This window comes from Falco peregrinus, chromosome 2 (assembly GCF_023634155.1).
Source record: "Falco peregrinus isolate bFalPer1 chromosome 2, bFalPer1.pri, whole genome shotgun sequence".
NCBI classification, from domain to species: Eukaryota; Metazoa; Chordata; class Aves; order Falconiformes; family Falconidae; genus Falco; species Falco peregrinus.
In genome coordinates, this window is record NC_073722.1 from 126,755,579 (window position 1) to 126,769,849 (window position 14,271).

The following is a 14,271-nucleotide window of genomic DNA, read 5'->3' on the forward strand; positions in this document are numbered from 1 at the left end:
GAGCCTCTGCACACACAACACAAGAGGACACTGAAAGTGTGAGTAGGATTTAAAGTTGTGGGGTGTTTAATGTGGTCACAAGCTGTACAGAGAGTGGTGGGCAGCACACTGTCCCAGGCCCTGCTTTGCTATTGCATCTACAAAAAATACAAAGCCTAGCCAGCAGATAATTTAACTGAAGAGGAAGCAGCTGAGGCCTCGCACCCAGGGCTGCCGGCAAGGTGCCAACCCCTCCTTGGTAGCATCGGCACCCAGCAGAGGCTGCGGCGGAGGGAACTGCAATAGGGACTTGCAAAGGGGAACAGATACAATCTGCTCCCCCATGGGAGCACTTGGGGAGGCTCAGCACAGAGGGTACCCACCATTGTGCTGCAATATCTGTGCTGTTGGGACCCAGCTCTGCAGAGAGAGGGGCCCTTAGTGGTTTTACTGCCTTTCCTGCTGGGTGCTGAGCACCCTCTGCTCTTTTGCAGAAGGAGCCTGCCGCACATGGCATGGTGCAAGAGGGGGCAAGGGAAAAAGACGGTGTGTGTATCTGCGCTGCCTCTCACCAGGGCGCTGCCAAGCAAACCCCAAACACAAGCTCACAGCCATTGCCACAACTGACTGTGCCCCAGCAAACCCAGCTCTGACACAGGCACAGGTGGGGATGAGTTCCCTACCTGCCCCAGGCGAGTGACTGCTTGCCAGGTCACAAATGCAGCAGAGGCTGGAAATGGCTCTGACTCTTCCAGGTACATAGGCTCAGCCTCGAGGAGCTGGGCATGGGGGCATTCACACACTGGTGCAGCTGCTGGCAGTAGTAGCATGTGGAAGGGCTAACAGCTTAATGGTGGGTGGCATGCCTGGGGCAAGAGGGCAGCTGGGGCTCCTCAGACATCTGCCCCAGGGGAGGAGGAGCAGGGTGGACCAGGTGCTCAGGGGTCCCCGCTGTACTTGATGAGGTGGCCGCTGAAGGTGATGTAAGTGTCATACTCATCGCTGAAGATGGCATTCTCACGCTCGCCCTTGTAGAGCCGCACCCAGACCTCATCCTGCTCCTGCAGCTCCAACATGACGCTTTGGCTCTGCATGATGCTGCGGTCACTCACCTGGGCATAAAGGATGACCATCTCTGCCCCATTGCGCATGATGTGCAGGTACGTCTCTTTCTGGTTCCAGGTGTGCACGTTGAGGCTGAAGTAGTAGATCCCAGGGACGTAGCAGTAGAACTTGCCCGTGAACATGTTGAAGTGCTCATAGAGGTTGACAAACTGTGTGTCGAAGATGAGGGTCTGGTAGTAGTCATTGCTGTGCAGGGGCTTCTTGCGGCCCACTGAAAAGGCAGCGTAGTGGCTCTTGCAGCGTTCCCCTGGGGCGCCCATGCTGCCCTTCTGTCCCTTGGGCCCTGCGTGGCCTCGGCTGCCGGCCACCCCTGTCTTGCCAAACTTGCCCTGCATGCCTCGCTCACCGCGGTCCCCTTTCTCGCCTGGGCAAAGCAGGAGGGAGAGTTGCACTGTCAGAGGCGGGTGCCATGTCTGAACCCTGGAAACCCCTTTGCCTGGCAGAAAAGGATGGAGACAGCAGGGACGCCCCCCCCACCAGCCCTGCCCAGAGCCCACCAGCACAGGAGCAGCTCACACCCCACAATGGCTCCTGCCCACTGCCCCTTTGTCTGTGCAGGGTGCTGGACCACAGGCACCAGCCTCTGCTTCTTGCTCCCAGTTCGTGCAAGACTGGCATCCCAGAGAGCCAGCACTGGGAGCCCAGCTTTGTGCTGGCCTTGGGAGGATGCTGGCAGACCAGGCAGGCTGATGGAGTGCCGGGGCTGCAGGTTTGGCCATGAGCATTGCTGCAGTGTGGGGCCCTGACAGCTCTCACCTTTCAGGATGGTCATGTTGATTTGAGGCAGGGGCTGGTACTGGGTGTAGGAGAAGCGCTGGTCGGCCGGCTCACAGCAGCGAACACAGCGGGGCTGTGGGGGCAGCCCCTCCTGGGCACTGCCAGCCTTCTGCTCCTGGATGGCCCTAGGAGGGCAGAAAGCAAAGCGCAACAGGGAGCTACGGGTGGGGGCTGAGGCCCTTGGGGGTGTCACAGCTGCCCTGGCCCCGGGGTCCCCTCACCTGGCAGCATGGTGCTGGGGCGGTGTCTCCTTGGGGTCCATCTGCAAACGCTGGTCGGGGCTGGGGCTGAGCTGGCTCCCTGCAGAAGAGGGCAGCAGCAGGCAGGAAAGCAGCAGGACACTGGGCGCCCAAAGCCCCTCCATGCTGTGGCAGTGCCCTGTGAGATGCCAGGGATAGCTGAGGGGGACAGCAAGGCCTGGCAGAGCTGGAAGATTCAGAGATGCCCTGCCACACTAGCCTGGCAGTGCCCTGCACTGTCCCCAGGACAGGACCTGATGCACTATGCGGCCCCAGACAGGGCACAGATGTGTTTCCAGCCCCAAAAAGCTGCTCTTGCAGCAACCCTTCCCCAGCAGAGCCCGCAGCATGGGCATGTGCATCTCTTCCAACTGCAGGGACCATCTGTACCTAAATAGCTGCTTCTAGCTAGGCTGTGTGCCTTGGTGACACTCCAGTGAGTGCCTGGGGAGACCCAAGTTTGGAGCAGTGCAGGGGCTCTGGTCCTGCTAAGAGATGGGGCTGTGCAGCCCCCAGAGCCCTGGCATGCATGGAAGAAAAAATTACCCGGGGAGCCAAGGGCAGAGCAGAGCAGCAGCCTCTGGCTGACTGTCTAAGCCCTGGGCCAAACATAGCTGCTCCTACTCAGCCTGGCTTTAGCTGCCTCCCAAGGATGCCCAAAAATGGCAACTTGGGGTCTCAGCACCCAAAAAAATTACAGGTAGCTCCAGGTGCCACAGGGCAAATGTCAGGGTGCAGCCCTGCCTATTGTGGGGGAACCCCAGCCCTGCCTGGGGAGGGTGCCTGCATCCCTCCTACACCACAGCTTGCAAGGATGCCTGCAGCACAGGCTGCACAGACCCCAGGAAAGGGGCTTCTGTGCCCCAGGAGCTGCCATCTCTTGGTCCTCAGTGTGAGGGCTTGCAAGGAGGCCAGACCCACTTCTCTGGAGATGTGGATGTGGGCTGGCAGCCCCAGCTGGGAGCCAGTTGCAACAGGGAGAAAACTTCCTGGCACCCCCGATTCCTGCATGGGGCCAAAGCTAATATTTGCAGTAGCTGGTGGCACCATGGCCCAGCCCAGGCAGCCCTGCTGCCCTTCCTCATCTTATCACAGCCTTATCTGCTGGAGATGTGGGGTTGGGCACACCCCACACCTGGCCCTGTGGCTCTGAAGGCGCCAGGATGGTCACGACCAAACACATGTGCAGCACTGCCCGGCTGCTTGGCATCGTGCAACCGCGGGGTCTGAGGTGGTGCTGGGGCACAGCTGGCTGGCACAGGGCTGCAGGTGTGGGCTGCCTGGTCCCACACCCTGCCATGATGGGGCCTTGCAGCGCTGGGATGGAGAAGGCTGCTGACTCCTGTACTGTCAGGTGCCTCCCCGAAGTGGCACATCCTTTGCCTTTCTCCCCTCCCCAAACAGCCTCCCCCTGCACTACCTGGCTGTGCTCTCCAGGTTCTGCAGGGATCCTAGATCCCCTGCCCCAAGGGGCAAAGGGCCCCACACAGCACAGCCCTTCGTCCTGGGGGTGGGCCAGGCCAAGGGGAAGGATTCTGGGGCAGAATCCTGTTGTTTTGGTGAACACCCGCTTTCCAAACACCAGGGTCCTCAGTCAGCGATCACTGAGCCAGCCCCCAGGCAGACTGTTGTCCCCCGAGCACAGGGGCTGGTGGGGTCAGAGGACCGGTGGGAACAGGAGACTGGGCAGGCATGCTCCAGCAGAGGGTGTTTGAGGCCAGGATGGATGCCTGGCTTGTGAGTCACCTTCACTGGGACTAGGTGGAGGGATGGGGGAAGGCTCCAAAGGGCTTTGCTACTGCTTCAATCCTTTGCAGAGGGCCTGTTCCCTCACACACTTTTCTCGGTGCCTGTGTCCCAGCTTGTGTCCCTCCCTGCTCTGTCTCTCGCCCTGTTATCTCTGCCCAAGTCCTGCTGTGCTGCCGGCTATGGGGAGAGGCAGGGCTGTGGGCACTGTGTGTGGGCAGCCTGGCACCGCATCCTCTGTGCCCTGGCCTGGTGCCTGCCCATGCTCAGCTCTGTTGTCAGGGGAGAAGCGGATCCATGGATAGAAGCAAGGAGGAGGCCAGTCAGGGGCTTGTGAGCAGATATCATCCAGGAGAGCCTTGGCCCTGGCTCTCTTCACCCTGCTTGGCCTCCAGTTATGCCAGCCACATGCCAGAGAGCATGGCACACAGCCTGCTGGTGTTTTGGGAAACCCGTGGCTTTCCCTCAGCTCTGGGACCATCAAACCAGACATTTTCCCTGAGACCCAAAGCAGGCTCAACCCTAGGGAAAATGCAGCTTTGTAGGGAACTGCTCCACAAGGAGAAGAAATCCTTCACCAGAAAATTCCCACTGAGAAAGGCAGCATGCTTCCCAGGCTGTCATAGGGCTGGAAATGGAGGCGAGTGTCCTGTGCACACAGAGTGCTGTCAGTGGCATGGTGCACCCAGCAGCAGCATGCAGGGCTCACTGGGCCCCTGAACACATGTCCGCAGGCGCACCGGGCAGGAGGTGCCTATGTATGCACAGGCATATACAGCCCTGCTGAAGGGATGGTGTTTTTCCTGTCAGGATTGGATGCTTTCCAGGAGCCGTTTGGAGATTTAAATTAAGTGGCTGCTAAAGCTTTGTGACTGCAAGTCAAAACATCCTGAAATACATCCTAGATGGTGATAAAGACAAGAATGAAACAAGCAAACCCTTGGGAGGGGTTGAAGGGGCTCAGAGCAGTGGGCGGCATGGAGGCAGCAGGACCTACACACTCACCTCATCCTACTGGCTCAGGGTGGTGGATAGAGCCCTCCCCAAGCTGCAGCAGCTGGAGCTGCGTTGCCTCTGGGGTCATGCTGGTGGGATGGCTTCCCCCTGCCTTTTGGTGCAGCAGCTGGAATGGCTGCAGAGCTGTTTGTGCCCCCAGAGCAGCACAGACCCAGCAGGCAGCAGCGTGGGAGCTGTGTGGAGCAGCTGTGGTGAAGGACCAGCAGGGTGGTTGCAGCCTTCCAGCTCCTGCAGCACCAGCCAGATGCTGTCCTAGGGACCCCAGCAGCTACCACGTCCCTGTCCCCTGCACATGCCTGGGGACAGCCTGGCCCTGGGTTTTATGTGCTCATAGGGTCTGTTTTTTGGGGCACAGGGCTGGGGGAGCTGCGGTGGATCTGTGCTGGGTCAAGCCTGTGCTGCAAGTTCCAGCACTAACCACCTCCCAGCGTCTGTCCTTGCCAAGCTGCTGTGGGTCAGGCTGTGACCCCAGACTGTGGGGTTCAGCCCTGTGGTCCCCACCACCCCTTCGCAGGCAGGGCAGGGTCCTCACTCAACTGACCGGACTGGATAGGGGGGACCCTGGTCACCGCTGCTGGACATGCCCCAGGGCACCCATGCGACCAGTGAGGTGGAGCCACCTCATGAGTGAATCCACACCAGTGCTGCTGTGCCCTGACAGCACCTGCAAATGGGTACACAATAAGGTGCTGGTCCTAGGCCTGCAGGGCCCTCCCCCAAACCTGCCCCCTACCTACCTCCGGGGCAGAGTTGCTCCCTCCTGGTGCTGCCTTGCCTTCCCTAGAGCATCCCTCTGTGCTGCCCTGCCAGCCCCCAGGCACGGGGCAGAGCCTGCCTGCAGCGGATCGGCTGCCTCCCACTCCAGCAGCCTCTTCTCCTCCTCTGGCCTGGGCGGAAATGCACTTTCTAGAAAGTAAAGGAGGCAGCAGAGGAGCAGGACCAGGCGTGCAGCCCTCCCACTGCCAGATGTGAGCCCAGCAGCGCGGGCGGCTGGCGTTAACCATGTGTGCTCCCAGCGCCTACCAGCACCGGGCCTGCAGCCATGACCAGCGCTGGCCCAAGGTCAGGGAATGGCAGCAGCACATGCCAGGGGCTTCGCTGGGACCTTTCGCAGACAGCCAGACACACACACGTGTCCCACAGCGCTGGGCAGGACCTGGCCCCACTCCCTGCACCCCAAGTGCTGGGGGGACACGGGGCCCGTCCCAGTTAACGCTGGTGTGTCAGGAGCCGCGGGCTGGGGCCTGCCTGCACCGGGGGCTGCACCCGGGGACATGCCCACCCGAGGCTGGGCCGCAGGAGACACCACTCCGCAGAGCCGGCTCAGCCCGCGCCCTGCGGCCCCCCCGCCCATCGCTGGGTTCCAACAGCACGTGTGCGGGGGGCCGGGGCCGGTCGGGGCTGACCGGTCCTTTGTCGCCGTGCCCGGCCCGGTTCGGGCACGAAGCAGGCCGCGGGGTGGACTGCAGCTCCCAGCAGCCCCCGCGGCGCAGCGCGGCACTGACGCGCGAGGGCTGATGGGAGTTGTCGTTCCGCTGCGGCCGCAGTGATTTGGCCGCTGCCGGCCGCCGTGGCGGCGCGCGGGGGCTGCCGGGAGCCGTAGGCGGTGGCTGTGCGGGGGGCGGGCGGCTACGCTCGGGGCGGCGCCGCGGTGAGTGGGGACACCGGGGCGGGGGGCGCGAACCGCGCTGCGGGGCCTCGGGGCCGGGCCTGTGGGGAGGGGGCCCGCCGGGCCGGGCTGGGGCGGGAGCACCGCGGGCACAGAGCACTCTGCTCGGGGGGAACACCGGAGGCGCCGAGGCTGTGCCCCGCGGCAGAGGGTCCAGGGGGCGCGGAGGCCCTTAAGGCCCCGCTCAGGCCGGGCGGGGCATCGGCTTCCCGGCAGCTCGCTCCGAGTAGGGGGTTCGGGGGTCCCCGTGCCCGGAGGGCCCGAGGGTCCCCGTGTCCGTGCCGGCTGGGGGCGTCCCCGTGGCCATGCCCGGGGGGAGAGGGCCACGTAGCTGTGCTCAGGGCAGGTGCTGGCGTCCCTACAGCCACAGTGGGGACCAGTGCACTGAGCGGGGTCCCCAGGGCCCTGCCGAGGGCGGTGCTCCGGGATCGTAGCAGAACGGAGGAGCACTGCCCCCCCTCCCCTGCAGGGTTTTTACCCCGCTGTGGCGGCGCCCCGGGGCGAGCAGCCGTCCCTCGTGGGCTCCTCTGTGTCCCGGCCGTGGCCAGGAGCACACCCGCCTGCCCGGGCTCGGCCTCCCATGCTCAATGCAGCCTCTGTTCACCCCTCTGGCTGCTGAAAGGCACATTGAGAGCCCCGTGGCATGGCTGCTTGTGGGGAGCACGGCCCGTGCCCAGCGCCAGGCCCGGGGCCCCACCACAGCCGGTGACAGGCCTGGGCTGGCAGCTGGGCACCCCTCTGCCTTGCCCCAGGCTGGGGGTCCTTGCCCTGTGCTGCATGGCACGGGGTGATGGGGCAGCTTCCAGTGCCTGGGGGCTGCTCGCTCCCTGCACAGCCTGGTATAGTCCATCTGCAGGAGCCCAGGGAGCTGCCACATCCCCTGTGCTGCAGGGAGAGGCACTGCTCTGGCACCTTGGCCCTGTGGGTGGGCACAGCGCAGGGTGGGCTGAGGGTACCCACATATGAGTCATGCCCAGAGGAGACACCATGACAGTGGGCAGACCTGGTAGAGGCTACTGCAGCTTCAAGGCTCGGCAAGTTCTGGTGTTTGTCCCTTGAACCCAGGTGCTGCACTTCCTGCTCAAGCATTGGCATCCTGCTCGGGCGGAGCTGCCACGTGTCTCCTGGTGTCTCTGTGGGGCCTGGGGACATGCCTACTGCTCAGCAGCAGGGCTGGTTCCTGGGGGCTGTGGGAGCTGGGACAGGCCGGCTAGCCACTCCATAGACACCAAGGGTTGTTCTTGCTGCTGGAGGGGAACTCCCTCCTGGGGCTGTGCAGGAACGCTGCTCAGCAGGACACCCAAGTACAGGTCCTGGGGACTCGCCCAGGGTTACTATGGACCCTGGGGCAGGTAGAGGTGCTGAGCAGGTCATGCATGCCTGCCAACACTTTGGGGCTTGTGGCTTGTTCTGGTCTGGGAGGGCAGAGCAGGGTTGAGGTGGGAAGGGGCTGAGAGTGCCCTCAGCAGCAAAGCAGCCTCCTTCCCTGCTTGAGGCAGCAGCACCTTCTCCTGCTGCAGGAGAGGGGGTGAGGTCCCTCACCTCTCCCTTGCGGCCATGCCCTGCAGCCCCCTGAGCTCGGTGCAGCACCAGGCTCCAGCTCCCTGACCTGCTTCCTCCCTTTTTTCCACCAGGTTCTCCTTGCCCCAAGTCTGATGCCCATCCCGCCCTGCCATGAGTCTATGAGCCCCCTCCGGATCAGCGTGGGTGGTCTACCTGTCCTCGCGTCCATGACCAAGGGTGCTGATCCCCGCTTTCGACTGCGCTGGAAGGCCATCGTGCTGTCATCAGCTTGTGTGGGGATTGTGCTGCTGCTCTTCTGCCTGCACCGGTCCTCACCAGCGCGGCATGGTCCACCCAATCCTCACAACTGGCAGCTCAGCCTGCACACAGGGGACCGCTACAATGACACCTACCCGCTGTCCCCACCCCAGAGAAACTCCGAGGGTGTGCGCTACCGCATCGGAGTCATTGCGGACCTGGACATGCAGTCCCGGGGCTCTGAGGAGCACACCTGGTTCAGTTACCTGAAGAAGGGCTACCTGGTGCTGTCAGACAGCGGGGACAGCGTGACAGTGGAGTGGGACAAAGACGAGAGCGTGCTGCAGTCCCACCTGGCTGAGAAGGGCAGGGGCATGGAGCTCTCAGAGCTGGTCGTCTTCAATGGGAAGCTGTACGCTGTGGATGACCGGACAGGAGTGGTCTACCAGATTGAAGGCAACAAGGTGGTGCCCTGGGTGATCCTCCCAGATGGGGATGGCACAGTAGGGAAAGGTGAGCTCCACCAGTCTGCCCTGCAGATGCAGAGCAGTGAAGCCCTTGGCTCTTTGTGGCTCGCTGGGGTGGGGTGCACCATTTCTGTGACTCCGTAAGCCTGGGTGGGACAGGGGCAATCCTGCCCAGGGACTTGGGAGGCTGTGCCCAGGATCTGGGTGTCTGGTGTGGTGTTCAGGGGAGTGTGGCCAGTCTGATGTTTGTGCTGGCTGAGCCCTGGCTCATGCCATTCTCTCCACTGCAGGCTTCAAGGCAGAGTGGCTGGCAGTGAAGGATGAGCACCTCTACGTGGGGGGACTGGGCAAGGAATGGACCACAACAACGGGGGAGGTGGTGAACGAGAACCCCGAGTGGGTGAAGGTCATCGGCTACAAGGGCGACGTGGGCCATGAGAACTGGGTGGTGAACTACAACGCACTGAGGGCTGCGGCAGGGATCCGACCCCCAGGTACTGAGTGAGGCTCCCTTCTGCCACCTTGTGTCCCACACCCTCAGCAGGCCCCAGGGCTGAGGTCTCCCTCCCCATAGATACTGGGACTGGAGTGAGACTTAAAGGATGCTGGAGGCCAGAGACCTCCTCCTGTCCTGGCAGAGAGGCCAGAGCTGACCCTGGCCAGTTTTCTCCTGTCTGCCACAAGCAGTGGGAGGTTCACTTAGCTGGTGCTGTGCCTGGCAGCCAGGCCCCCTGGGCAGAGGAGGCTGTGCCAGGGTGCCCCTGCCCAGCTCCGGGAGGGACTGGGGGGGGCTGCTGCATGGGCAGTGGGGCAGGAGAAGGCAGAAACATTTACAGCAGTTGCCTCTGGGGGCTGCAACCTCCCCAGCTGTGGTGTCCTTTGAAGTGGGGAGCAGACCCACCCCAGCCTGGTGGGTGCTCTCTGCCTCATGCCGTCAGACACCACTCCTTGCCGCAGGTTACCTGATCCACGAGTCGGTCTCCTGGAGTGACACCCTGCAGCGCTGGTTCTTCCTGCCGCGCCGTGCCAGCCATGAGCGATACAATGAGAAGGCAGATGAGCGGCGAGGCACCAACCTGCTGCTGAGCTCTACTCAAGACTTTGGGGATGTGACAGTGGGACGTGTGGGTGAGGTAGTCCCTACCCACGGCTTCTCTTCCTTCAAGTTCATCCCGGACACAGACGACCAGATCATTGTGGCGCTGAAATCGGAAGAGGACAACGGCAAGATTGCTAGCTACATCATGGCCTTCACACTGGACGGGCGCTTCCTTCTGCCTGAGACCAGGATTGGCAGTGTGAAATACGAGGGCATTGAGTTTATTTAACCGACTTTTCAACTGGACTGGAGGGGCAAGGGAGGCTGAGGGGCGCTGGGGCAGGCCCTGCTAGCATGCTCCAAGCCAGGCACATGCCCCAGGCTTGCCCGAGGGATGCTGGGCAGCACTCCCAGCTCTGTAGTTGGCCTTGGCATCTCTGGTAAAGCATTGGCTCTGCTGCAGCAGGTGTGGTGTGGGTGTTTTGGCAGTGGCACCTGGTGGCAAGGGACTGCCACCACAGGGTGCTGTGAGCCCCAGTCCAGGAAACAGACAGTGGTCCAGATGTGCCAGTTCCCTGCGCAGGCCCTGAGCTGCAGCCATTAGCACCCAGCCCCTAACTGCGACAGAAACCCTTTGCGGTGAGTCGGTGGCTGTGTTGACATCTGGGCTCTGGGTTTGCAGCTGAGGAGGAGCCTGAGCCCCAGCTCTGCTGCTCTGCCTCGTGTCCTGCTGTGCTGCGGTGCTCCCCCAATGGAGGAGGGGGTGACCAGCTGGAGCACTGGGCCTGTCCCAGTACCTGGAGGAGCAGGTCTGAGCCAGGCGCTGGGGTCTAGCCATGCTGGCAATGTGTCCTGGGGCCACCCTGCAGGAGAACCTCCAATCTGTGTCCCCAGCACCTGACTGGGAATATACTGGAGACATGAGGACAAGCATCCCTATAGGGAGGAGCATCCTTGAGGGTGCAATTGACCAGATCCTGCCCCATTCCTAACCCTCCTGGGGTCAGAGTGACTAGCTGGGGATAGGGGCATGGCATGGTGTCCCAGCCAGGGCAGGCAAGGGCCATCTATGGTGTCATAGCTGCGGGGGATTTCATCAGACTTTTTCCCAGAAGGTCATTTTCCTTCCCTTTTTACTGTAAGCTGGGTGAGGTGATGGCTGCGGTGATGGGCAGCCCTGGGCACTTTTCTGGGGAAGGTCCCACGTGGGAGGGGGACGGTGGTGGTGTCCCTCTGGCCCGGTCACTGAGGGGGATGCAGCTGTTCCTGCATCACCAGTAGCACCAGGGCTGGGGCTTTTAGCGGTCTCAAGTAGCAGCAGCTGGGGCTGCTGCTGGCACTGCTGTACCGGTATGGTGGCTCTGCCCATGGGGCTGGGGGAAGCAAGCGTGGTCCCAGGTGACTGGTGGGTCCAACAGCCATAGCCAGTTGTAATGTGGGCACATCCCTGTGCGTGGCCCTGTGCCATTCCCAGCCCGCACCCCAAAGGAGGTACGTGGTTTTGCCGGCTTGGGCCCCAGAGGTGCCTCTAGACCCAAAGCTGTCAGCTCCAGGAAGATGCAGGACCTGGACAGAAGCCACCAGGAGCTGTCAGAAAAGATGGCCATGCCTGCTCCAAGGGCTTCCATGTTTGGTATAGGAGGGAGAGCCAGAAGCACCAGCTTAGCTTCCTGGGGCCTGCAGCAGCTGGGAAGCATTCACAGCAGCCCCAGGCTTTGCTGGCCAGGGAGCCCTTCCCAAGCTTGCCAGCAGTGTTGTGAAATCATGGCAGCAGCCTGTGGCCCCTCAGGAGGAACTTGCACAGTTCTTGGGAGCCGAAAGTGTGAAACATGGGCATCTGCTGGCCCCCAGGGCCTCCTTCCCACCCCACTAACCACAAGAATGCAGCTCCTGGCCTGGCCTGTGCTCCCCTGCCTCAGCCCCTGCCCTAGTTGGCAGGGCAGCAGTTCTTCACACCAGTGAGGTGCTGGGGCTCATGGTTGGCTCTGTGTTGCCCCCCAATTTGGCAGCAAAGAGCTGTGGGCACAGGGCAGCTGGCAAGGAACGAGGTGACTGCGGTGCCAGGACCTTCCACTACCCTGGCTGTGGGAGTGGGACCTCCCTCCCCACCAGAGCAAGGCTGTGGTCAGGACCCCTGGGGATGGGCCCAGTGCAATGCCGGGGCAACCTCGCAGCAGTTGGTGCCTGTGAGGATGCCACCAGTGGAGCCACTGTCAGAGGGACCCAGCAGGCACAGCTCCATAAGCAGCTGCCTTGTAGCTCTGGGCACAAGACACAGCTGACACCAACATGAGTTTGGGCTGTCCAAGTGTCTCCCTGCAGCCAGGGGACCCTGTTACACCCTGCCCCTTGGACAGCCCTGCCAAAAGGGTGGGCTTTAGATAACCTGGGACTGGCTGCCACCATTCAGGGGTGGGCTTGGCTCCCATACCTCCCCTGCCTGCCCTGACACTGCCCTGCTGTGGGGACTGGCCCTGCCTGGGGGAAGGAGGGGGCCTGTTGATACAGTGTCTGGGCCGCAGTTGGGTGGGAGGACCCACGGTGCAGAGAGCTGGCAGGGACAGGCCCTCCCAAGAGCCCAGCCAGGCTGCCCCCCCACCCCCTGTTTACAGTGTCCAGCACCTCTGTGAGCCGAGTGAGGAGTGCATACAAGGCTGGACACGTGTTTTCGTTTAGCCCAGAAAATGACTCACGCTGGCGCTGTGCTGCAAGTGGACACGCTCGTCTCTGCAGGGCAGCCCTACCCCGGCCACAGACCTGTCCCCAGCACCACGGGCAGAGCTGGCCTCAGCCCGTGCATGTGGCCTCGGGGGCCATGCAGCACCTGCCCCAGGGTGCCCCCCCAGCCTGCGCTGGGTGCCGGCTGGCCATGGGCCACATTGGCCACTTTGCCTTTGCCTGCACTCCACTTGGCACAGGCATTCATGGCCTTGCTCACCCTCCTGGCCCGGGGCTGGTGACTCCACAGCACCTGTCTTGGCCCCACAGCTGTCCTGGTGGCTGTCACTGCTCTGTGGCCCCTTCTTGTCCCCTGGACTCAGCCAGGCAGGGAGCTCTGCACTCCACTGGGAAGCGGGGCCTTCCTGTACCATGTCCCTCTGCACCCCCAGACCATTCCACCAGCTGCCCTGCCTGCCCATGCTGGCCCTTTTCCTAATGATCTGGCTTGACCCCATCTTCCCCCTCCTCATGCAGGCAGGATGTCAGGGGCCTGTGAGGCTGTCAGGGCCTGGGGCAGTGGTGCAGTGTGGGCAACAGGACCGCAGCCCCTGCCTCGCCACAAACAGGACTGGGCTGAAGCATCCCTAGGCCTCCCAACCCTTGGCCCTGTGGTGCCCTTGGAGCAGCACAAGCGACCAGCAATACCAGGACATGAGGCAGCAACCGGCACCTTGGGCAGCCAGGCCAGCAGGACTCCTGGTGGCTGCTGCTGAAGCATCTGCAGCATGCCCCGCAGCAGAGTTGGGGACCTGGAGCCTCATCACCAGGTTTCACCCACCATGCCAGCACTGTGGATGCAGTCCCCTCCCACAGCTTCCCTGCAGGCTCTAGTGGGGCTTGGACTGGCTTCAGCCGCCCACATTTCTGCTGTTTCTTCGCATCCTAGAGGGCAAGCAGCTCTGGCACCTCCCTCAAACGTGAGTAGCCGTGGCAGGGCAGCTCTGTGGTGAGAGGCTGGCTCAGGAGCAGATTTTGTGGCCATGGTGGTGGCTGCCCCTGCCAACACATGCCCGTAGCACCCAGCTCAGCTGTGCTCAGAAGCCATGTCCCTGCCCAGAGGCAGAGCTGGGCTCACGGCTGCTTCGCTGGGACAAGGGCACCGCTGGAGGAATGAAGTACGCTTGTGCAGCCGCCTGGGCTGGGCACAGGAGTACTGGCACAGAGACCAACAGCACCCCAATGCCCTCCACAGTGATACAATGTGCTGGTTTGGGCTGGGATAGAGTTAATTTTTTCCATAGTAGCTGTATGGGGCTGTGTTTTGGATTTGTGCTGAAACCAGTGTTGATAACACAGGGATGTTTTCCCTATTACAGAGCCACGCTTACACAGCACCAAGGCCTTTTCTGCTCCTCACCCCACCCCACAGCAAGCGGGCTGAGGGGCACAAGGAGCTGGGGGGCGGGACACAGCTGACCCCAACTGACTCGAGGGATATTCCAGGCCATGACACCATGCTCCGCATGTAGGGCCAGGGGAAGAAGAAGGAAAGGGGGGGACACTGGGCGTGATGGCATTTGTCTTCCAAAGTCCCCGTCATGCGTGATGGAGCCCGGCTGTCCTGGTGATGGCTGAGCACTTGCCTTCTGAGGGAAGCAGTGAAGGAATTCCTTGTTTTGCTTTGCTTGTGCGCACGACTTTACCTATTAAACTGTTTTTATCTCGACGAAGGAGTTTTCCCCCCGGGAGGGAGAGAGCGAGTGGCAGCATGGGCCGGGTGCCGGCCGGGTC

The 14,271-nt window shown here is 62.3% G+C and overlaps 2 protein-coding genes across 3 annotated transcripts; one reads left to right on the forward strand and one right to left on the reverse strand.

Moving 5' to 3' along the window:
- Positions 1 to 43: 43 nt before the first annotated feature.
- On the reverse strand, positions 44 to 6,349 carry C1QTNF1 (C1q and TNF related 1). Of its 2 annotated transcripts, XM_055797323.1 has the most exons (5): positions 5,907 to 6,347; positions 5,621 to 5,789; positions 2,103 to 2,259; positions 1,861 to 2,006; positions 44 to 1,468 (listed from the first exon to the last, which is right to left on the reverse strand). In XM_055797323.1, exons 3-5 carry the CDS (start codon positions 2,243 to 2,245, stop codon positions 918 to 920), a joined length of 840 nt encoding a protein of 279 aa, XP_055653298.1. In that variant the 5' UTR covers positions 2,246 to 2,259; positions 5,621 to 5,789; positions 5,907 to 6,347; the 3' UTR covers positions 44 to 917. The 2 variants fall into 2 exon arrangements, with proteins under 2 accessions (XP_055653298.1, XP_027651821.1); XM_027796020.2 differs by having other exon boundaries at positions 44 to 1,315; positions 5,621 to 6,349.
- Positions 6,350 to 6,429: 80 nt separating this feature from the next.
- On the forward strand, positions 6,430 to 10,281 carry CANT1 (calcium activated nucleotidase 1). Its single transcript, XM_055797351.1, has 4 exons — positions 6,430 to 6,534; positions 8,187 to 8,826; positions 9,071 to 9,274; positions 9,738 to 10,281. Exons 2-4 carry the CDS (start codon positions 8,208 to 8,210, stop codon positions 10,106 to 10,108), a joined length of 1,194 nt encoding a protein of 397 aa, XP_055653326.1. The 5' UTR covers positions 6,430 to 6,534; positions 8,187 to 8,207; the 3' UTR covers positions 10,109 to 10,281.
- The last annotated feature ends 3,990 nt before the right edge of the window (positions 10,282 to 14,271 follow it).